The sequence below is a fragment of the Chamaea fasciata genome, unplaced genomic scaffold (assembly GCF_029207755.1).
Source record: "Chamaea fasciata isolate MVZ Bird 193981 ecotype frontalis unplaced genomic scaffold, bChaFas1.0.hap1 SCAF_4, whole genome shotgun sequence".
NCBI lineage: Eukaryota > Metazoa > Chordata > Aves > Passeriformes > Sylviidae > Chamaea > Chamaea fasciata.
Window position 1 is genome coordinate 46,078,874 of NW_027094089.1, and position 24,584 is coordinate 46,103,457.

At 40.5% G+C, this 24,584-nt stretch overlaps 1 protein-coding gene across 1 annotated transcript in view; it reads right to left on the reverse strand.

Moving 5' to 3' along the window:
- The window catches only part of LPAR1 (lysophosphatidic acid receptor 1), a 72,587-nt gene that overhangs the window by 39,369 nt on the left and 8,634 nt on the right, over window positions 1–24,584 (reverse strand). The window contains exon 2 of the mRNA XM_066181453.1: window positions 7,262–7,430. Coding sequence (XP_066037550.1) covers window positions 7,262–7,321 — 60 coding nt within the window. The 5' untranslated portion in view covers window positions 7,322–7,430. The remainder of the gene's footprint in view (window positions 1–7,261; window positions 7,431–24,584) is intronic.

Genomic DNA, 24,584 nt, shown 5'->3' on the forward strand with positions numbered 1-24,584 from the left:
CCAAAAAACAAAAAGACAGAGTGACTTCATCCGTCCAATACCTTAGCCAGCAATTCACTCACTGTCGTATTGTTGCTCCTTTTCCACGAATTTTCATAAGCTATGTCCCTCACAAGTCCTACATAAATGTTCATAGGAAAGTTTCCCAATAGAGGAGGAAATTAACACTCTTTGAATCAGGGCGTAGTTCTGCATCATCAGACCTTCACTAACATTCCCAGAATGGCTTATATATGTTAATTACTAAGGATTTACTTTTCTCTGCCACCTCATCTTTGCCTTCCCAGCTCATTTCAAAGGGAGATCCCCATTGTAATGTCGAGATACTGCTAAACGAAAGCAATTGGCTGTGGTGCAGGTAGCCCAAATGGGGTACCTGTGCCCAAAGTATAGAAAGGGCTTCTGCAAGCTCTTAGAACTTTTTTTTTCCTTTTGAGTAGCTTTCATGACAAGCAGAGCTTCACAAACACTAGCTGAACATGGGCACAGGCTCAACAGTTTGTGACTTTGTGGGGGACACAGGAAGAGAATTATACTCCATCATCTCACTTAGTGACTGAATTATTCCACTTCTTATGCCTTCAGAAAATGTCTTTGCCATGATGCTGATTGGACTGCTCCAATATATTGCTCTGTTCACCCTCAATTGCCCACTTGCTTTACCCTCAACCTGAACATCACAGACAGACATCCAAATTGCTGTGAGTCCCTGAATGCTGCTGTGAGGATGAGTGCAGTGCAGGACAGACCTCTATTGAATACCCCCACCTTGGGAGGGGTTTTCTGGAGAGAGGTGCAGCACACAGAGTCCTATCAGTGTACTTCAAAAGCCAGAGTGAAAGCGGTCAGAGGGGAAAAAAAATCTGCACCTATAACCTCCCGAATGAGTTTTATGCATAATGATTTACAACATGCGTCCTTTAGGCCCATTTAGTAAACCAAGATGGGAGTTAATTATTGGCTACAGCAGCTCAAAGACTGCAATTTTATGCTGAAAATTGCTGTGGGCTACACTAGGGCTGCTTCCACCTCCAGGACACACCTCCCATTGTTCCTCAGCAAGCAAACCAGCAAGGCGAGCACTTGGGAGAGTTTAGCCTACAAGCAAAAATGTCTATGTTAATGAGCATAGCAAGTTTCATTTTGGGACTGGAAATAGAGATTTACAGATGGAAATAAGAAGACTATTCTTATTGCATATACATTTTTTTCATTAAATATATGTTAGACAATTTGTGTTTCTTTTGCTTTGATATATTGAAACATTTGTGAAATATATAAACAGAATATAGAAAAATCTTTGTCTTAGTGCTTTAGAAACAGTGGGGGCTCTATAACTAGGTTGTTCACACATTTAAGGCAGTATTGGTTTACATTTAAAAAAAAATGGGGATTTTGAACCTCCAGTAATCTCACCAAGTAAAATAATTTTAAAAAAAAAGTGTACTAGTATTTTTAGTTTTACCTATGATGTCTGTAACAGGGTGGATATACTTCTAATCACAAATTGTTTTTTCCAGACTCACCATTTCCTTTAGTTCTCTTGTCTGTGGAATTTATCACAACCAGAGGCCTGTTTTGGTAACAAGGCTAATTTGTTTATTCAGCTCAAGGGGGACAAAAAAAATCCACACACTTGTTGATTGCAGAAACTCGGGCACCAAATCCAAAATGCAAATGGTGTTGCACTTCACTGGGGAAAGGGGTGACAACAGCTATGCCAGCCCACAGCAGCCTGTTCTGAAGCATATTATGAGAAGGATAACCATTCTGTGGCAATGATGGTTTAAATCTCTTCCACTCCAATTCAAACAAAATGAGGAGAAAACAGAGATGTATTCAAAGGCACAGAGTGAGAGAAGTGGTTTTTGGCTCTGGCCATGAAAGGCCATTCTAATGGAAACTGCTCTGGATTTCTCTTTGGAACAGCTGCAAGGCAGTTATTTAAATGTACTCATTTGCTTCTAGTATTTGGCTGGTAGGATCCACTGCTGGCAAAAGCAAAGAGAGAACGACATATTTTTTTTGTTTTCTTGTTTTAAGCATTTCTGAGGCACTGTTGGAAGTCCCTGGTTCATTAAGTAACTGGAGCTCAAATCATTAGTTCTTCAAAGCTTTTACAACAGAATTCATCTCATGCCATTCACAAAAAGAGAAACTACTAATCACTTCAGAGAATACTTTCATCAGTATGGGTCACCACTTGTGATGTTTCTTTTTTTTTTTTGCGAACAGCAAAGCCCACTGGGATGCTAAATGCTTCTTATTTAATTATTTAACTTTGTTTAATACATTTTCAGACTAGTCAGGTTTCTATGAGATCATTTTACTTATCCATATTTGAGGCATGAAGTCACACCATGTATACAAAATATCTCCAAATTAAAAATCAAAAATATCTGTTATGTTTTATTTCTCTCTCTTTAAGAACAGAAAAGTTTATCTAATCAGAAATCACTAGACTGTGATTTATTTGAGATATTTTTTGCCTTGCAAAAATATGCTCAAAGCGTATTTGGGAATTTTTTTGTTTCATTGACTTTGACTTCATTCACTTCAAGTTGTGAACGCTGTTCCCTAACTATTTTCTATTTCACATCACTACAGACAGGCAAACTACCTTAAAACTTTACTATCCTTCACTTTCACATATGACCAGGATGCCTGCGCTCCTAATCACCACTTCTTGTGCCTGGTAACAAGACACTGGGGGTGGAAAAGAAGAGGGAAAATTTGAATAAATTACTGCGTTGGGAGGGTATGAAGAAACACGACTGTGGCAAATGTGTTGCTTCAATAGATGATTGTAGAGAAGCACCAGAAGCAGGTCCTATGCTGACACACTAGCTGTAAGAATATTTAAGACAGTATTGGCAATTTCACATCTGGTACCCAGGAGTGACTTTCAAAATCTTTTTTCAAAATGTGAGCTTTTGCTGCTTGACTCAGAGTATAAACCTTGGGAAAATAGCATTTGCCACTAAATTAACAGGAACTTCTCTTATTGTGGTGCTACAATGAACAGCTGTAAGATTAAGTCCAAGCAAAAACCTATCAGAAGGAGCTCTGGCTTAAAAATAGGTCTTGTTGAGGTGTCTGAGATTCTCTCCTAGGGGAAATAACCTTGTTATCCTTGTGCAGTTAAAAGACTCATGATAAGCAGCGGAGTATTTATTACTGCAATGTATAAACATCTATGCATATACATATACAGGTGTACAAAATAAGATAGTATTTACTTCTGAGTACAAATTGACCAAATGTGAAGTAAGCCAACTATGCTGGCAATGCCAAAGGAAAATTCAAAGCTAAGGATTAAAAAAAAAAAAAGAAAATTTAAGGCAAAGTAGCAAAACTCTTCTTTTTGCAACTAAGATGCCATCTAGCTCATGCAAAGTTACTTCCAAGTCTACAAAAAAATAAAATCCCTCCTTAAAACACTAGTCTCTAAATTACTTCTGCAGCACACCGTGGCATCTCCTCAATTTCAAAAGGCAAAATAATGTCCTCTGGGGAAAAGAATATTTTAATCAGTTGTTTTCTAAACTGTATCCAAAAATTCATTCCAAACGTGAAAGGCAAAAGCCCATCCAGCCCAAGTATGAGAAGTGCTTTACTTCAGTATTTAATGTAGCGATTGTCTCTTTACATACATTTCTGACTATGTCCTTGTCTGTGAAAAAGTCTTCCTTACTCTCAGAAACATACAGATGGGTCCCAGCAGATTGTCTAGAGATGATATTCTTTTATATATGAAGACTTTTATCAACTGTCATATCCACATAGGTCATATCCATATTTACTGAAATCTGTGGGAATTCATGCAAGCATTTAAGTCTTCTCATAAACATACAAATTCTGAGCCTACTTTTACAACGTGAGGATGAGAAATTGGTATTTTTTCTACCATAATCTTCTACACTGAAATACTAGTCTTTCCTTTGCTTCTTGTTGTCATTTCTTTTTGGCTCCCAAGACAAATCTCATTGAAGCACAGTTTCTAAAACTTGAGTGTGGAGGGAGACCTCTAGATTACTAATCAATGACCACAATCATGTACTTATTTCTAGTCTTTGGCCTCGTGATATAAGCCCAGGGAGAATTTATTCAGCAAAAACTCCCTGCAGACCCAGGATACGTGCATTTATTCAACGTAACAGAAAGGTGACCGTGCTGATCATCAAGTCCTTTACAAGTGACAGCTTTTCTTCAGCTCACTCTCACACTACAGCTGCTCTTATTCTCCTTTTGAGAAGGCATTTGTTCTGAACAACAATCCCTAGACACAAACAAATATGAAACATGCTACAATCAAGCAAACTACGTGAGTGAAATCTCCTTGGAATAGAGGATGGTGGCTGCGTTTCCAATATGGTAAGGGTTGATAAACTGACTGCATTGGACGACTGCCACAAATACACCAAAGCAAGAGCTACATACTATAGTAGAGGCAACAACTGTCTGTCTGGAAACATACCCTGTAAACCATTGCCACTGCTTGGAACACAATCTCAGGCCTTGAGAGACACATTTTGTAGTGACATGGTACACCAGAGGGAATTGAATCAGACAATGGATGGGACTAATTTTCAAAATAACTTCATGAAGTCTTGGGCAAAGAAACACCACATTGTGTGGATATATCACGTCCCTTATCACTCATGAGCTCCTGGGAAGATTCAGAGGTGTCATGGACTGCTGAAGACCACATTAAGAGCATTAGGTAACGGGGCATGGAAGCACTGGGATGCAAAATCTAGCAGAAGCCATTTGGCTGGTTAACACTAGGAGATCTGCTGGATGTCCTGGTCCTGCCCAAACAAAATCCTTTCAGACTGCGGGAGGAGATACTGTCCCTGCACTACACAGGGAAGTAAGTGGCTGGGGAAGTCAGTGTGGGTTTTTCCACCCACTAAAGCAAACCCATTTGTGGGACTGTCTTTGCCCATGGACCTAGGAGCACTTGGTGAGTAATGATTTGGTGGGGAATACAGAAGGATGGGGAGATATGGTGTGTGCCTCAAGGAGATTTAATCCTGGGGGAAAAACATACTGTGGTGTAAGTTGTATGTTGCAGGAAGCAAAGTAGCAGGAGTGACATGAACTGATTAAGAATGAACTTTATGAGGAGCAAGGTGAATGGGATGGCAACCCAGGCCAGGCTGGTGTTGGTACCCAATGAACAAGTATACCACTTCTCCTGTCCTGACTGCTCATTCTGATGGACTGGAGATCTGGAAGGATGAAGGAAGCCCATGAAACTGGAAAATAATATCTATCTGGGAACGAGCAGGGGACAGTATTTAATGAAAATGTATGTTTGGAGAGAGATGGTTTAAGGATGTAGTTTGAGTTGTATAAGTGGGTAAGAAGGGGTTCCAGTCATGAGAAATAAATACAAAGGAACAGTCAGAAAATACATGAATTATGTGACAGCTGAGTGTGGCATAAATGGTATGGAATAAGGGGTGGAGATTATATTGGGTCTCACTGAGCAGGAGTTCATCTCCCCATAAGAGCCCCCACAGTGCTGCAGCACTTTGCATCAATAGTTAGAAAGGTGCTGGTAACACACCAGTGTTTTGGCTATTGCTGAGCAGCACTGGCCCAGAATCAGCGCTGTCTCTCCAATATTCCCCCCTCCATCAAGGGGTTTGGGGGTGGGCAAGATCTTGGGAGGGGCACATCCAGGCCAGCTGAGCCAAACTGACCAAAGCAATATTCCATGGCATATGATGTCAGGTCAGATGCAAAAGCTGAGTGAGGGCAGAAGGAGGAATGGAAGGCATTAGTTATTTTACAGTGTTTTCTTTCCAGAGCAGCCACTCCAGATGCTGAACCCCTGCTTCCCAGGAAGTGGCTGAGCATCACTCACTGATGGGAAGGAGATTAATTTATTTTTCCCTTTGCTTATGCAGACACACAAACTTTCACTTCTTTTTTTGCTTCAGTAAACTGCCTTATGTCAACCTTCAAGATGCTCTCCATGTTATTTTTCTCTTCCCTGTTCCACTGGGAAGGGGATGGATAGAACATCTTGATGGGCAGCTGGTGCTCGGCCAAGATCAACCCACTACACTCATACATAAAGAAGGCTCTGAAGAGGCAACCCATGAAGACAGGGGGGAAAATGTGTGGTGATAGCCTACAGGAACCTTCCCTCACAAAGGGAGAGGAGTCTGGCAGTAGCTATGCAGCCTGGGACACAAGTGTGCAGCATTCACCTCCTACCAGGTGTTCTGCTGTGCTGTAAAAAACCAAAATCATTCTGGAACCTTAAGAGAGACTCAAAAAAGTAACCAAAATGCACTAGTTCTCCATTTGAAACACAGGAGGAGGAGTAGTGCTAGGAAGTCTCTCAAAAGCAGACTCTGGATTTAGCTCATATCACATCATCACCCAGTAGTGGAGATGTTTTTTCCTAAATTCACAGAGTCTAAGGGATCTTTGAAATACAGCACTTCTCAGTGCCTGTTGCTGAGAGCTATAGTCTCCTGAGCCAAATAATCTACAGCAAACAAGAATAACAAAAAAAAAAAAAAGCAAAATTAATACTGGATGTCAAATTTTTCTGATATCTACCTTAATTATTGTGGTACCTTTTTCAGTAAAAGACACATCCTTAAATGTTTTAACAGGCACTTGGGCCTCTGTGAAGTCAAAAAGACTTTGAAAATGCTTTTCTGAAATGAAATCTTGACTGTTATGAGCATCTCCTTTTCTGTTTGTAGTTTTTACTTTAACAGAATACTCAAGTACTTGGTGTTCAGCACATGAAGCTACGAAATCACTTTTATAAATGCATCTGAAACACAGTGGTTTCATGAAAGCAAGATTAGTGTGTTAGTAATGCTAAATGTGTTATTAATTTTACTACTGCTTTTCACTTAGAACTTCTCTGATAAGAACACTGAACCTGAAATTTCCTTTGGTATTATTCCAACCTATACTCATTACAGCCTCTATTTCATATTTATTAAACACAGTAAAAATCAAGCTATAGCACAGTGATCATCTAAATGGAGTAAATAAAGATCATATTTTGCCATATGTTTTCTTCTACAAATAGTACTATAACACATCAATGTCATGTGTCAAAGTATAACAACACTCTTAGTAAGTGATGAGTGGCTTTAATGTAGTATTTTCAGAAAATTCCCCTGATGACTTAAAATGAGAGAAGAGAAAAAGCCAGGATTCAATGAGGAGATAGGAAAGAGTTAATCAGTTACCTGCTAGAGTTTCATTGTGGTCTACTCACCTCAATCACCTCAGGCTGGGACATCATGGACGATGGCACCAAATCGGTGGGGATATCCATGGTAGCTCAAAATGCCCCTGCTGTCCTTGCACTGCTCCTCTGCAGCAGCAAGCTCTTGGTAGTAACACAGAAGCCCTTCCTCAGGCTCTAGTCATACTGATATTTACTCCTAACAGGAGAGGAAAAAAACCTGTTTAGAATAACAAGAGAACTGGGTAGTCAGTCAACAACCAAGACCCTGGGCTGCTGCAAAACCAGTCTGAGTTTGTACAGCTCCAATTGCTGACATGGCCACTCACAACAGATTTGCAGAAGTTTCAAAAGGCATACTGGAATTTGATCCAGAACAGGGAGAAAAAATTCACTTGACAACACAAACTAGACTCACATAAACTGAAATCAGCAAGAAGGCTAATGCACAGACTTGCTTTTCTTTGGCAAAGAACTATGATCTCTGGAACTGTGTTCCTGCCACAACAAAAGAAAAAAGAAAATCCCCACAAAAGAGCATTCATAGAATTACTTGCTGGAATACTGGATACAATTATTCCCCCAGTTCAGTGATCACATGAACTTTTCTTCTTTGTCAAGAAAAACAACTTACACTTAAAAATGTGACACTCCTTTTTTCCAGGTAGTCACAGATTTGCAGCACATGAATATACCGAATTGTAAAATGTAATCAATAGAATTGATTAAATATATTCAATTGAATGAAGTTATCTCCATAGCTACCATGTTTATCAAGGTCAGTCCAGCTTCCTCAAATATGTTCTTTTCTTTTTCTACTCTTGTGTACAAAGAAAACAAACAAACAAAAAGGTGGAGGGGGAACCCCCTGTAAACATCCAAGATATTAATCTCATAAAAAAATTCTACACTAAGACTATTGCTGGCTTTTTTCCTTAGTGAGACCAGATAAATACAACACGACCCACAAATTAGTCACCACAGAAAGGATTTTGGAGAGACACCTATTGCTGTCTTCATCTATCACTTATTCTGCAAGTCATGGCAGAAATCTACTCATGCAAAGTGTAATCAGCATCTAATAAACATACCAAAAATTACTCCAAACTTCAGTGGTATTTTTCAAACTTAGGCCATGCTATAGTTACACAGACAACACCAGTAACTTTCCTGGCCATAAGTTCATTTTTTCAAAGGCAACATTTAGCAGGCCAAGAAAGAACGATAAGTGCTGTAGGAAAGTTATGCTTCACATGCTTTTCTGATTCAGTTATGTCTTTTTTTTCCATCTTGTTAATTTAAACTCAGCCTTTGCACGCCACTGTGGAAATTATTCCTCCTTCTTAAAAAGCATCATCTTGAAATGCCTGCTTCACATTTCAACACATCCCCACATGCCTTACGTAGTTGTCTCATCTTCCAAGCTCTAGGATCACTTTTTCCATCTTTATATAGCTTACCAGTGACCCCTATTCTTTCCTACTCAGTTCTTGCTAGTAGCCTTTCATTCTTTTCACTCACTGCTCCAAATTTCTTCTCCTATACTCATGGGAAGGGCAGAAAATGGAGATATAGCATCTCTCCAAGATAGTCTTCACAAAGTAAAAGAACAAACGCAACCTTCAGGCTTCCTGTTTTCTTTCAAATATGAGAGTTGAACTAATTTTCTGAAATCCACTAGTTTTTCTATGGCCAGATGAGGGAAACAGATAGCATCAACTTGGAACTCCGACTTAGGGAAGCTTCTGCAACTTGACAGTGATTTTCAGTAAAACTCTAGAACAGCCTGAAAATCCTCAACCAACATATCTCAATTATGTCTTGCGACCTGTTGCAACTGTAACTTAAATAAGATCTCAAAAGACATGCTTAAAAGCAGCGGTTTCACTGCATCAGCTTTACAGCAAGTCATTTTTATTTTCTTTTAAAATCTTTTCTCTTAATCCTGAAATGCTGCCACTTCTGGATAATGAAGGTGGGAAAAAAATTACAGTTGAAGCTGACTTTAGGGAATACTGTTTAAATCAAAACCAAAAGTATGCTTAGAATCCTGTCTGTTATACAAAAAGGAGAGAAACCAAACATTTTTACTAGGGAGCATCATAGAGAAAAAAACCCTGAAAAAGTAAGAAAAAAACTCTGAAGTCTGTTCAGATTACAGTGTAAAGTACTAATTGATCCCAGATGGGTATGTCCTGTAAACTCATCAAAGAAAAAACGTTTGAATACCATGTAAAAAAGGTGAGAAAGTAAGAAAAAGATTTAATACAAATGTCACACTTCCAGATATCACATCTGAATTTTTTGCCATCTGAAAGTATTCCTTTGGCATCACTCACTTCTGGCAGCCTTTACTAAACAATCCTGCTTGCAATTAATTCATTCAGCTCACAAGTAAATGCATCACCCCACCATGGCAGCCTTACCAGTTACAAAGAAAAATTAACGCTATCCAGGGAAGAGCAACAGCAATGGCTTGTCCTGCCTAGCATTTCATTTTAGTACTTGTTGAAGTGATTGTGAGCATAATAAATGTTTTTCTGCTGTCCCAAATTGAGATAAGAACAATTCACAGGAAACAGCAATACTATAAGAATATGAACATTAACAGCAACATATTAATTACATTATGTATACATAAAGAAGGTGATTTACATGCAGAAGTGCTCAAAGACCGACCTGGTGCCATGCTGCCCCTGAGACAATGAACCATGCACAGACCCTCTGTGCCCATGTTTTGCTTCTCAACTGTGAGCCCTCCCTCTTTCTCGGAAACAAAATTCCCTTACTTCCAACCAATCCCCTGTGGTGATGTGCGTGGCATAGAACAACCACCTAGGCAGAGGGCTCCAGGCTCTGACCTCTCATGGCCACTGTGAGAAAATTAACTCTGTCCTGGCCAAAAAACAAGCACTATGCACCCCTTATTCTATGCCATCTATATCATGCCCTAATCCTACACCTTCTAGCTTCACACACATATATATACAGATACATATAAACACAGGTATAATTTCCAGAGCCAGTGGCCATGCCTCCAAGGCGTTCGTTGTGTTAATTTAGTTCATGACTATGGGCTCTACGAGAAGCTCATGACTGCTGTATCTGGAGCATCCATACTCATTGTCCTTGGTAGTTATGGCATACATTGGTAGTGTCATTCAGCAACCAGTATTATTTAATTTAACGTTACAGACTCTTCTCACCCAAAAAGCAAATACATCATGCTTCTCCATCCCTATGCATTACCCACCAAGTGCACTCAGGTCCTTGAACAAAAACATTCCCATGGATGTGTTTGCCTTTTCTTGAGGCACCACTAATCCAAACTATCTTCCCTCATACATTTCTCATATGCAGTACAGTGACTTTAGCCCCTTCTACAGTATGTGGAGGTTTGGATTAGGCAGGGCCAGCTCAAACTGTAGAGCCTCTAATACTAGAGCCTCTAGTGTTAACTAACCAATAGGCCTTCGCTAAATGTAGATCCCAAAGTTTGAAGGTCCCAGTACCCATTGCTTTCAATGTGGTTTTTGGCAGTCCATTGCACAGTTCAATTTTTCCAGAGACTGGTGCATAGACTATGATAAACCCCTTCAATCCTACGCTCTCTGTGCCAGGCGTCTATTTTTGAAATGAGTCCTGTTGTGAGATTCAATCCTCACAGGGGTGCCATGTCTCCACAGGACTTGCTTTTCCAGGCCCAGGATGGTGTTCCAGGCAGTAGCATGAGGCACAGGGTAGGTCTCCAACCATCCTGTGGTGGCTTCCACCATGGTCAGCACAGAGCGCTTGCCTTGGCGGGTTTGGGGAAAGGTGATGTAGTCAATCTGCCAGGCCTCCCTACTTGTATTTAGACCACCACCTCCCACCATACCATAGGGGCTTCACCCCCTTGGCCTGCTTTATCTCAGCACACATCTCACAGTCTTGGATAACCTGGGAGATACTTCCATGGTTAGATCCACCCCTAGATCACAAGCCCATCTGTGTGTTGCATCTCTTCTCTGATGATGAGAGGCATCATGGGCCCACTGAGCCAGAAGTAATTCCTGTTGCCAGTCCAGATCCACCCAAGACTCTTCACCCTTGGCAGTTCATCCACCTGTCTGCTGTTGCAATGCTCTTCACAAGCCTGACTCTTGGATGCATGTGCATCTACGACACATGCTTTTACAGCAACTCATCTATGGAGGCAGAGGTGTCTTGCCACAATTCAGAAGTCCAGATGTGTTTCCCTTTGTGGTGCCAACTGCCTTTTTTCCATCGTTCCAGCCATCCCCACAGAGCATTTGCCACTACCCACGAGTCAGGACAGACATAGAGTGCTGGCCACTTCTCTCATTCAGCAATATCCAAAGCCAGCTGGACGGCTTTAAGCTCTGCAACCTGACTTGATCCAACTTTTCCCTCGATGGCTTTGCAACTTGCTGCATAGGATTCCATACAGCACCTCTTCATTTTTGACATAGCCATGAGATATGGCACAAACTGTTAGTAAAGAGAGAATACAGCTTCTCATTTTCAGGTAGCTGATTATATGGTAAGGTGTCCTCAGCCCATGCCACCATTACCTCCACCTCCCCTTATGATAATATGAATTTTTTGCTTTTGTACCAGTCCATGATGATTTCCGGTGATTTGGATTTCCTATTTGAGCTTGCTGTGTGATTAAGCGCAACTTACTCCACATAACATCAGTGGCACGAAGTGTGGAACAGACTCTCCCTTTGAATATCCAGCCCAGCACTGGGCAGCCAGGGTGCCAGGAGGAGCCATACTTTGGTGCAAATCACTTCTGAAGCAGAATGATCCCCTTCATAAGCTGCCAGATATGCTTTTTCAGCCAGGGTGTGGGATGCCTTGGATCCTATGTATTGCTGACTTCAGAACCCCAGGGGTTGTCCTTGAGTCTCTCCAGGTACTTCTTATGAGACACTCCAGGAAGGTCCATTCTCCCTGGCTGTGGTGTAGAGCACACTTTTACATCGTCTTCCATCCTGACTGGCCCAAGGGCTGCATCAACAATCTACTGTTTAATTTGTCCAAAAGCTTCTTGTTGTTCAGGATCCCCCTTAAAATCATTCTTCTTCCATGCCACCTGACAGAGAGGGCTTCCAATCTGACTCTACTCTGAAATATGGATCCTCCAAAAAACCCACAATACCTAAGCAAGTCTGTGTTTCCTTCTTACTGGCTGGTGGGTACATAGTTGCTATTTTGCTGATTTCATCCATTGGAAACTGACAATGTCCATCTTGTCATTTTACTCCTAAAAACTGAATTTCCTGGGCAGATCCCTCGATATTACTTCACTAAAAACCAGGATACCACCAAAGCATAAGGACAAGCCAAACTAATTTAAGTTGTTTTGAGAAATATAGTTAATACAGGCAGCTCGGTGTGCACAGGTTGCAAGCTGAGCTACCTGCATTTAATGTGTTCCTCAGTGGAAGTGGATATGATCTTTACAATTTCCTCCTAATTCTGCCCTCTCTCTTTTACATGGGATGTTGTATATCCAAATGAGGATAACCCCTTGCACTCTGTTCAGTACTTAAAAGAGCTGCAAGAAGGTAAAGCTGTGATTCAGTATTGGGCAAAAGCAGCTGAAAAGAAATAAAAGATTTCCAGAGAGATGGTGCAGACCATTGTTGTACCCTTGCCCTAAAGTTCTGAACAACAGTGAGCAAATTTTTACCATGTAATGAGACTCCCCACCATCTATCTCCCCCTCAAAATTCTGATGTCTCAGCAAAGAGACTACCGTTACTCCTGCCTCAGCAGATGCACTAACAGTTTGGAACCTAGCACAAATTTAACAGTCCTGCTCAAACTTTGCTGATAGGGTGTGTTTGAATACACATGTTTAACAGAGCAAATTCGGCACATTGGTTGGTATCAGCCCAGCTCTGTCACCTGACACTCCTCTCCAGAAAGCAGGATAAAGAGTGTCATCACATCCACTATCTATTACCAAGGCAATAAGTACTGAAATAGATCTTGTATATGGCATTGTTTAAATGTGTTCAATAGTGGTGACTGCAACTAATCAGCACACCTTCAGACCAACTACTGTCTTAAGTTACAATGTAAGATGCAACCAAAAGTATGTACTCTATCACCATTTTCATAACCTGCTAAAACCAGGGGGTCAGCATTCTTTATCTCTTCCATGACACATCCTGGATAACTCCTCCAAGTGGTATCTTCCGCTCATGGGCCAACAAGGCATGACTCATAAAATTACATCATCCCATTGTGAGATGCTCCACCCACTGGGAGGAACCAAGCATTCTGTCTTGGTTTAGATAGACAGGTATCTGCCAGGGAGGGTTGGAGTCTTTCTTAAAATGTAAGCCCCTCTCCCTTTTTTCCAAATTATTATAAATTTGCAATTAAAAGGCTGTCAGGCAAAGATTTTGGGAATAGGTATAGCAGTTCTTTACTAGGGATATAAAAATACAGATGTTGTAGTACAGAAGAATAAGCAAACAAATAAACAAACAAGAAATCTTAGAAAACCCTGACGGAGTCAGAAATACAACTTGACACCCTGTTGGTCAGGGTGTTGGAAGCAGTCCAAAGTAAGCCCTCCTGGAGTGGCAGATGCGGTTCTGTTGGAGTAGAGATGGTCTCATTGAAGAAAAAGGACCCAGTATTGGTGAGATGTGTCCGGTTTTCCTTCAGGGATCTGGTGGAAAAACTGGATACTTAGTGGGACTGTGGCTCTTTTTTTATTTTGGTTAAGATGGTTTGGCTCCTCCTCCCTGTGTGGAGCAGCTTACAATAGTGCAGTGTAATGTGTAATGTCATTGATGAGCTCTTAATGGTCTATTAGCAGAAGACATTCCCATGGAAGTAGTGAAACAATGAAGAGAGATAAGTAGCACTCTACCATCTGATAAGTGACACTGACCTATTTGGACAAAGATAAGCAATTCTGCTCCACTCAGATGGAATAGAATAATATGCTCTTTACAAAACCCATGACACATTCCTACCTGGATATAATCTGATGTGTAGAACACCAGAGTGTCTACCACTGGATTCCCCGAGGAAAAGAGCTTGACAATCACCTCTGAAGAAGGACCAGACTTTACTAATGGATCACCACTTCAACAAAACCACGTCCACCATTTAACTGGACTGCTATCACCACCCTGACCAATCAGGTGTCACGTTGTATTCTGACTCTAGTTAAAACTAGTGTTTTCTGTCTTTATTTCAATTTTCCTACTAAACTGTACTTCTGACTTGGAAAAGCTCTCAGTGGTTTGCTATCAAACTGGTACAGCTACCAACAAAATGCCAAGTTACACCTGTTCTTACAGCACATGCAACACCACCATCGTCCCAGTGAAGACCAGTTCTACAAGTATGTCCACCCACAAAGCCTTCCTGTATGCTGTTTCTAATCACTGGCCAGAGTGCTTGAAAAAACTACAGAGCTACACCTTCTCACCCATTTGGAAACTCTTCATAAGAATTAATAATTCACTGTGAAAATGGAGTTCTGAAGTATTACTGAGGGGTCATGGAAATCTGGAAGGGGAGTGCCAAAAACAAGGGACAAGTTCACCATATTTCCTGTGCTGGCTGCACCATCAACCCCCCTGGAAACAGTCCCTGTCAGTAAAGCCAGACATTTCTTGAGTCTAGCTTCACTGTATAGAAAAATAGAGTGGAATTTGCTAACATATGAAAAGGTTCAGACACAACCATAGGAAATATCTACCTTGCAAATATTGAAATAAAAACAAAACAAAACCCAGAGTAAAACATACATGACTCTACCCTTTCCCAGTATCAAGAGTGATAAAAGTTACAAAACTAACGAAAGTTACAAACAGCACTAAGAAATTGGACACATTTTTAGGTTTAAGAACAAAGATCAAAGACAGACTGAAGGTACAACAAAACTCAGCCTATTTGTTCACTTCTGCAGAAGAAACAGAGATGCTCACAGGAAACAAGACGAATTTTTCATGCTGCTGTTGGGATTAGTATGCTATATAGGGGCAAAAGCTCTTACATATGCACTAAATATAGGCAATAACTATACAGAATAAAAGATGCTTATATAAATATTACCTCATCCCCAAAACACAGTGCATATATTTACCAAAACCACAACTGGAAATCAATTTATATCTAGAAACATTTTTCCATCAAATCTCTGTCCCTGTGGAGGAAATCCCTACAGGCCTAGCAATTTCTTTGCAGTTGTCCACAGTTCAATTCACTTTGACAGTAAATGTCAATTCCTTGCAGGTATCGTTTAAGAGATCAGAATTTTCTTTCAGTCTGAGAATGTTAATCCAACAGCATCAATTTCAATTCAGTCTGCTTCTGCTCACAGAACTCCTGCTGTTGATGAAGCATTGCACAGTTTCAGCACAAACACATACACAACAATTATTAAAAAGGATCATTTTCCAACCTGACACAAAAAATGAACAACGCAGAAACTGGCTAAACAAAATATCATTAAGGCTTAGAAGGAACAGAAGGAGAGGGAAGGAGACCTGCAACAAAAATAATGCAGTGTTTTAAATGTTTCATTGTCATCAAAAAATGACTTATCAATAACAAAAAACTGGAAGCTACAATGGGTAGTTGAGCTGGTTGGCCCAAACCCCAGAATTGATTGGTACTAACCCTCTCTCCTGACTTTACTCTTTAGCTCTATGAAGCAAAACAACATTTTGTAGCAGATCTGCAGAAGCACTACCAGACCTGCATTCACAGGAGGTCCTGTGCAATGGGAATGGGTCACAGGAGGGCAGTCAGTGGGGCCAGCAAGACAGCCTCCTGCCTAAGCACTGAGAGAGAACAGGACAGCAAATCATTACCCACCATCTGATCTCCAGCATGCTACCTGACCCACCTCAAAATCTCAGGGGAGAACAGGGTAAAATGGCATGGACAGCCAAGATCAAATCAGATCATAAAAATGGCAGTATGCTCTTCCAGTCATTGAAAACCACTTTCCTTTTATCATCCCATGCACATAATCTGTTTTCTGGCTTTTTTTTTTTTTTTTTTTTTTTTTTTTTTTTGGGGGGGGGGGTTGTTTGTTTGTTTTTGATTTTGTTTTTGGTTTTGTGTTGTTGTTTTGGCTTGGGGTTTTTTTGTTTGTTTTGGGTTTGGGGCTTTTATATGCATATGTGTTTTTGTAGGATTTTTTCTTTGTTTTCAGCAATCTGAGCACTTGAGACTTTGACAACCAGAAAAACAGGACAAAAACCTCAACCAATTACAGATCAAACCCAACCACTGAACATGTCAAAACAGGTAATACCTACACCACTGCTACCCCTTCGGAACCATCATGCCCTGAACAATTGTCTTGGAAGTGATTCAGTGTTACAAAGATATAACAAAGTGTCAGAGATTTTATTACTGCTATGGTTCTATGTAAGCTACACATTTATTTTTGTGTTGGTATGATGCCTGCTTTGGTTGCAATTTATCAGCCAAAGCACACATTCAGCTTAATATTAAGTGCAATCACCTCTTTAGCCATGAACAGCATTAAAAACAGGACAGCAGCATGTTTAGCTGGGTATCAGGATGCAGATTGCTTTACTGAAACAGCATCAGCTGGCCAAAGCACTCAACTTTTATTTAAGCAAATCAAAACAAAATAACAGACAACACCTTGGAAAACTTTACTTCAAGATCCCCAGGTACCTAAAAGGCATCCAACAAAAAACCCCAAACCAAAACAAACAAAAACAAACATGAGCTCACTTAAAGGTCAAACTAAAAAGCAGAAGTCTCAAAGTGTATTACTAACCAGGAAAAAAAAGAAAAAAAAAGAAAAAAGAAAAAGAAAAAGAAAAAAAAAAAAAAAAAAAAAAAGAAAAAAAAAAAAGAAGAAACTCATGTTTCCTATCTTCCATTCTGCCTTCCACCAAATCACACCTATAAATGTCTAAGACTTTTAGACTTTTTAAAAGCTGCTGCAGGGAAGTTTGCAACTTCCTGGGTCTAAAAGAGACTTCCAGTTTAAATTACTTCAGTCTTTACTTTCAAAATACTGTTAGCCTTTCAAAACACTGTTTACTTTCAAAAGGCTGTTATCCTTTCTTAGGTAAGGAAAAAAAAATGAAGATTTCAGCAGTGATCTGAGGCTAGAAATTTATTACTATAGAAATTTTAAAAACTTCCATCAGATTCAGTAGGACCCTTCCACAACACAAGGTTCCACAGAGGATCTCAAATCTAAGTCATTTGCATTCACAGTGCAGTCTGTGCTTCAAACAAAAAAAATAATTACGTCAGTCAAACCTTTTTGAATAGAAGCTCTGTTGCTAATCTGGGGAGGATTATTGTTCTGGCCTCACTACTAAAAGTACTGCAAGATTGCTGCTAAGGCTTCCCATGACAGAATAGAGCCTGCAAGTTCAGTGAAAATGCCCCAGGTGGAGCCCCCTTAACCAAGCTAAATACTTTCATGAACTCTGCAGAGGGAGTGTTGCGTGAAACTGTCTTTTTTCCCCACTAAGATTAGGGAGATATCTGTCACCTAATAATTTATCATGCACAGAATTAATTTACAACAATAAAACAGTACCATCATGCAGCTGCGCTCCCTCAGAGAAATAATCGACTGTCACAAAGAACATGGTTCAGCAAAGATACCTTCACAGTGATTCCCACCAAGGCAAGGTTAGAGATCCTGCCCATACCCCCAAATAAAAGCAAAAGACCAATCTGAATGTATAAAAGGACAAAAACCTCTCTTCCCAGATTTTCAATGAAAATAACCAAACAAACCAGTAGCGAGTATAATATCCTCAAGCCTTTAATGTGCAGGGAAATCTTTTCCATATGCCACTCTAATTTGCCTTCTGAGGATGACAAAAGCAGACTGACCACCATCATGCACTGGGTTCCACCAAAGGACAGACAGTTCAAAGGTCTGTAATTAAACTACACGTTTACATTTCTCCTTTACCTGCTCTGAGGTTTAGCCCCAGAAAGAACCTCTAAATGATCTTAAGTGAGTAGACTGTTCCTGAAATTACAAGCTGCTCTTTCTTTCAGGAATTGTTTTTGTCTTGGAGTTGTTTTGGGGTTTTCTTTTTTTGTTATTTTGGGGTTTTTGGAGGGAGAAGAAATGTCACATTTTATTAAATGACAAAAAGCATACTTTGAAAGGACAAACCCATAGGATTTGGCATTGTAACGTGAAATCATGAACACGTTCACCCTAAGTCATGTCTGTTGTGATACAACCTGGACTTACATCAGCAGGAGGCTAATACACGAGGGATGCAGCAGCACATCAGGTTTCTCTGCATACTGATGAAAAGAAATTTACAAAAAAAAAAAAAAAAAAAAAAAAAAAAAAAAAAAAAAGACACACTCGTAATTTTCTATCAACATCTCAACTTCTTTTTTTGCTAAAACTGTCATGACTGTTCTCTCCAAAACTGAATCATACTCCTTTTCCTTGCTACATACAGGACAGCTTTTTCTTTGCTACAGATTGAGGCATTTAATCTGATTTGCAGTCAGACAAAACTTCTACTTATTTTATTCAGTTGTCCTTTTCCAGAATCCTTTCCATACTTTTTTGACCTAGGTCAGTTTGCACCATCCTGTGCAATTCTGTCACTTGCTAAACCTCCTTTCCTGATTATTTCCACATTGTATCTATTCCACACCCATCTCTTGGGGAGCATTTTATTGCTTTTTTTTTTAACCCAGAATGATGCCTCATCTTCTCCTGAAGCCTCCTACTTCTCTGAAAAGCTGAGCTTTGTCTGAAAATTCAAAACAATTCTGCATGGCTTCCTCAGTTTTCCCATTTTCTTGCAGTTTGCCCTTTAAAGCCAACACATCAGTTTGTCATCCCATTACTATCCAGCATCTCTAGAATTGTTTCAGTCATTATCTAGTTTTTCCTAACGACTTCCATCAGTGCTTGCTTGTTAGGAATTGCTTAGAGATGATTGTTCCTTTGCCACTGATTAAGGCTGGAGAGCCTCTTCCCACTCTCTGGGGGAAAAGAGTGAGCATCTGCCTGAATGCAAGGGATGTTGGCTGGTAGATGCATGTCTCTTGGGATGTATTAGGAGCCTCTTCAACACAATGAACAGGTCAGTGTAAAACAATCACACCAAACACACAGACTCACGAAAATTGCCTTAAAACATCTCTACTAGCCACAGCACCATCTTCAAAAAACAACTTCAGGAGCGGCTCTATAATGATTTTTTTTAAACTGGTAAGTACTGAAACAGTAAGATATCTCTGAAAGTGAATTTTTAGTTTTTGCATTTCGAGTAAAAGCAACATGATCTAGTAAGACTCCAGATTAAAAATTCATGCAATCATCTAATTTCAACATTATCTCACTACTTTAGACTTCCAGAATCACAAGAAAATAAAGAGGAAAAATGCATCTAGACACCAACTCCAGGAGAATAATGCCAATTTGCTCAGGTTTATGTAAACAAGTCACTACAATATGGCTGGTCTCTCAACCACAATGAAGCTGTTGTCATATGACTGTATTTTCAAAATATACATTGTCAAGGTACTGACATCTAGAGTAACAAATACTTCTAAAAGAAGTAATTTCTTCAAAAGAGTTTGTGAAACTCTTTTAAATTTGTTTATTTCTACTGACAGACGAAATTTGAAGTAGGTAACTAAGAGGCAGAAAAGTTCAAAGCAACCATGGATAGATAGCTCATAATTTAAGACACATTATTAACTGTTGCCAGCATTGCGTGCACATGTGTGTATAAAAGAAGCAAGTATGGCAGGGGCTTTTGTCCTCTTCTGTTATTATTATTATTTAAAAAAAAAAAAAAAAGAGAGAGAAAGAGTGACAGAGCAAGGAGCTGCTCCTTAAAATTATTCTGAACACTGGAATTGAAAGGGTAGCGGACAGAATGTAGCTCTAAATACATTCTCATGACTATTTTGCTTACTAATCAATGTCACTAAAGAAGACAACAGTGGGCAGACTTTTGTATCAACTTTATTAATGACATAGCCACGGGGATAGAGTGCACCCTCAGCAAATTTGCAGATGACACCAAGTTCATTGGTGTTGTTGACATACCTAAAGGAGGGATACCATCCAGGGGGACCTGGACAAGTTTGAGAAGTGAGCCCATGGGAATCTCATTAGGTTAAACAAGACCAGGGACAAGTTGCTGCACCTGGGTCAGGGCACTCCCTGTATCAACACAGGCTGGGGGACAAACAAATCAAGAGCAGCCCTGTGAGAAGGATTGGGGAGTGCTTGTGGATCAGAGGCTGGACATGACCTAGCCATGGGAACTCACAGCCCAGAAAGCCAAACGTGTCCTGGGCTGCATCCAAAACAGAGGGGCCAGCAGGGGATGGAGGAAATTCTGCTCCACCTGGAACCCTGCATCCAGATCTGGGGTCCCAGCACAGGAAGGACAAGGACCTGTTAGACTGAGTCCAGAGAAGGCCACCAAGATGTTTAGAGGGATGGAGCACCTCTCCTACAGGAAAAATCTGAGGGAATTGGGATTGTTCAGCCTGGAAAAGAGAAGGCTGCAGGGTGACCTAATAGCAGCCTATCAGGACCTGAAGTGAGCCTTCAAGAAATATAGTGAGGGACTTTTTACAAGAGCATATAGAGACAAGAGGAGGGGGAATGGATTAAAAATGAAATAGATTTAGATTATATATTAGAAATAAATCCTTTACTGTGAGGGTGGTAAGACATTGGCACAGGTTGCCCAGGGAAGGTGTGGATGCCCCATCCCTGGAAATCTTTGAGGTCAGGTTGGATGGGGCTTTGAGCAACCTGGTCTAGGGAAAGCGCCCCTGTCCATGGCAGGGGGCCTGGAACTAGATGATCTTTAAGGTCCCTTCCAAGCCATTTTATGATTATGGTTCTAACGAAGTATAAATCACTATATCAGAAAACAGGATGCTTTTCTCCAACTATCACTCCTCAGCAGAAAAAGCAACAAGAACTTAATCTTCCCAACAGCTTAGAAAAAAAAAATTAGTATTTGTTTCCAAGAAGAAATAACAAAGTGATACAATTCAAGACTTCCAGGGATCAGCAACAGTGACTCCATTTGCAAACTGCACCTTTTCTTTTAAACTCAGAAAAGCAGTAATAGGCTGGCACTCTTCTAAAACAAGCTTGTATTTAAACATTTCTTTTAACAATATCTTTTTGCTAGATAAAAAACCCCATCTGAATGATAACAAAATGTCACAAATTTTTAAGCAGCTTTGAGGGGGGCCAGCCTTAAAACGACTACTTCCTTTTCACCCCACATCCACAAAACAAATGTTCAATCTTCAGGCAGAATAAAACACCACAAAATACAACAATCTGGAAATGCTGAAGCCAAGGAAGTCCACAATCAAGCATACCCAACCCCAAATTACAAAGGCACCACCTCAATATAGATCTACATGCACCATGACCAGTGATACACAAACAGGAGTTTAATTTAGTTTGTCTGAAATAGAAATTTGCCACCTATTTCCCCCACTCCTGAAAACACATTAAAGACTTAAATACATTAAAGAAGGCTATAGCTTAATGTAGCGCAGGCCACCACCAATGCAGACACAGGAACTATATATCAATCCCTGAAACCAGAACTAACAGTCATGCTCCTTCAGAAATATTTATGCAACATCTGCATTGGTTCAATTGACTGTTCTCCAGACACTTTCTGCAGTGCTGTATTTTGCAAAGTTATCCTGAAAGAAGTTTGAAAGAATTTAGAATTAACAATAAGAAAGAATTATCTTAATGACAGGATTTAAACTCCCTATTCTCATGTCACTGCTCTACCTCAAGGCCACAAACAAACTTATCTGATGGACAGCAGCGACCCAGAAATAAGATCTTACCTTTCCTCTTGTCAAAATGGAGGGGGAGCAAACTCAGTAGCTCAAGCCAAAAAAAATCCTGATGCTGACAAATGAAAGGTAATTACTTCTTGTCCATCATGCAAGTATCTGGTGTGCTCAGAACAATACACCCAGAATCTGTGAATCCCTGCTGTAAAATTGAGGCTGGTAACTATTTTCTTGGCAGAGGTCAACAGGGCTTCCTAGCCCTCACAGTCTGCATCATGCTCCCTGCTGTCTACAGTATGCCAACTCAAATGGCTGGACCTTTTGTAGAACAGTTTTCATGGATGATCAAGAAGTGACACACTCCCCAAAATACCCTTCGAACAGCAGCAGCAGCAGCTGTCAGGGATGCTTGGTAGAGAACTGCATCAGAGTACTGGGTTTTGTCTTTGGGTAGCTTATGCTGATCGTTCTATGAATTCACGATTTATAAATGCAAAGCACTACTGAAATATACCCTGAAAGGAGAGATGCGAAGAAAACACCAGGACTTCATCACCTTTCCCTTTGACCCTCCCCTTTTCAATCATCAAGTTTAAAGCAACTTAGGTTGCTGCCTATCTGAACAAGCAGGTAAATAGAGAAGATTGGCTCACAGCTTGACTAATTCACTTTAAGAATTGACTTGGATTAACTCTGAGTTGTGTTTAGCAGACAGGCACTTGGGGGATACAAAAGGTCACACGAATTAAGTAGGCTGTTGTAAATCCACGCCATACTTGAGTGATTATTCAGCTTCTCTGACTAGGTCCTCAATAAATACAATACCCAAGTTAAACAACAAATATTCCAATCAGAATATTTGGGAGATGTCACAAACTCAAGTGAAAACAGAAACCCAGGAACCAGAATGGAGCTGATGAAAAACAACAAAACCAAAAAACTCTATCTTCTAACATATATGATTACAGAAATGTTAGTATCCAAGCACTATCTAGTCTGACTCACCATTTTCTAAATAACATCAATTTTTTCACCTCTTTTAAAGAGTAAGAAAGGCAAAAAACCCAATCCTATTGGACAAAAGTACAACTGAATATCAATGGATTATTCTTAAAGAAAAAAGAAAATGAAAACTAACTAGTAGTTTGCCTCCAGCTCTTCCGTTGCAACTTGGTGCACATTAGCATGGGTACAAACTTTGAACACATACACACTTCAAAGGCTCCTTCAGACAGTTTTGTAACAAAAGCATAAGCCATAAAGCATTACTCAGGAACCACTAAGACTTTTTTGTGACCGCACAAATAAACTAAAAAGTTCAAGGGATCCAGGCCACAAACGGAGAATGTACTGAAATCCACCCACAAATCAGATTTTTTCGGCATCCCACAACTGCACACACCAGCTGTGTCCATGACACTAAAGCTTGAGGCCCATGCACAGCTACTCTCATCCCTGACACAGGCCACTTAGGCATGCTGGGTCTGATTTTCAACCTCCTGCTACTGAGCAGCCTCTCTTAGGTCAGCCAATCTTACACTTCCCCTCTACTCCACTCTCAGGAGATCCCTCCCGGAGTACCGCATCCAGCTCTGAATCTCTGAACAGAAGAAGAAGCGAGTGCAGAGAGGGCCATAGAAATGACCAGAGGGTTGAAGCACCTCTCTTATGAAGACTGGCTGAGGGAGGGGGGCTGCTCACCCTGGAGAAGTAAAGGTTCTGGGAAGACCTTATAGCACTTTCCTAAAGAAGGCTTATAAAAAAAGCTGGAAAGGGACAAGGGTACGTAACAAGGGGGTAACTGACCGAGAAAGAGGGTATATGATGATTAATATTAGGAATAAATCACTTACCGTGAGAGTAATGAGACACTGGAACAGGTTGCCCAGAGAAGCTGTGGATACCTCAGTCCCTGGGACTATCTGAGGTTATGCTGCACAGTGCTTTGAACACTGGTCTAGGGGAAAGGGTTCCTGTCTGTGGCAGGGGTTTGGGAGCCGACTGATCCTTAAGGTCTCTTCCAACTCAAATTATTCTATGATTCTATACAAAAATGCACTATGGCATGCTGGCAGAACTGACATTGTTTTGGAGAAACCCAATGCCTACTACTTGGTCAGCTGCGCCTTCAGCCTTGCAGCGGCCTCCTTCCAAGGATACTCCACTTAACCCAACGAGCAACAGTGCCAGGCAAGAAGGAAGAGTAAAGCACCACAACTTGCCAAATCCTCAAAGTTTCCCACTACAGCAATACTGGCACCCCCCTCTAGTGGAGACACAGTTCATACAAGGAGGAGATGACACTTGCAAGATTCTGGGAGGAAAGTCAGTCAAACCACAAGAGGAACTGACAGAGGGATATACAGAGCACAGAATGACTTCTGGCCCAATTGCATCAGGCAGATGCATGGTGAGTGCACATTCGGGTTTCCTACCAACCAAGAAATTCACCTCATCTTGGGAGCTCCAAGAAAAGTCAGGATTTTCCCCCTCTCCTTTCTCACATGAAGCACAAAGGAGCAGG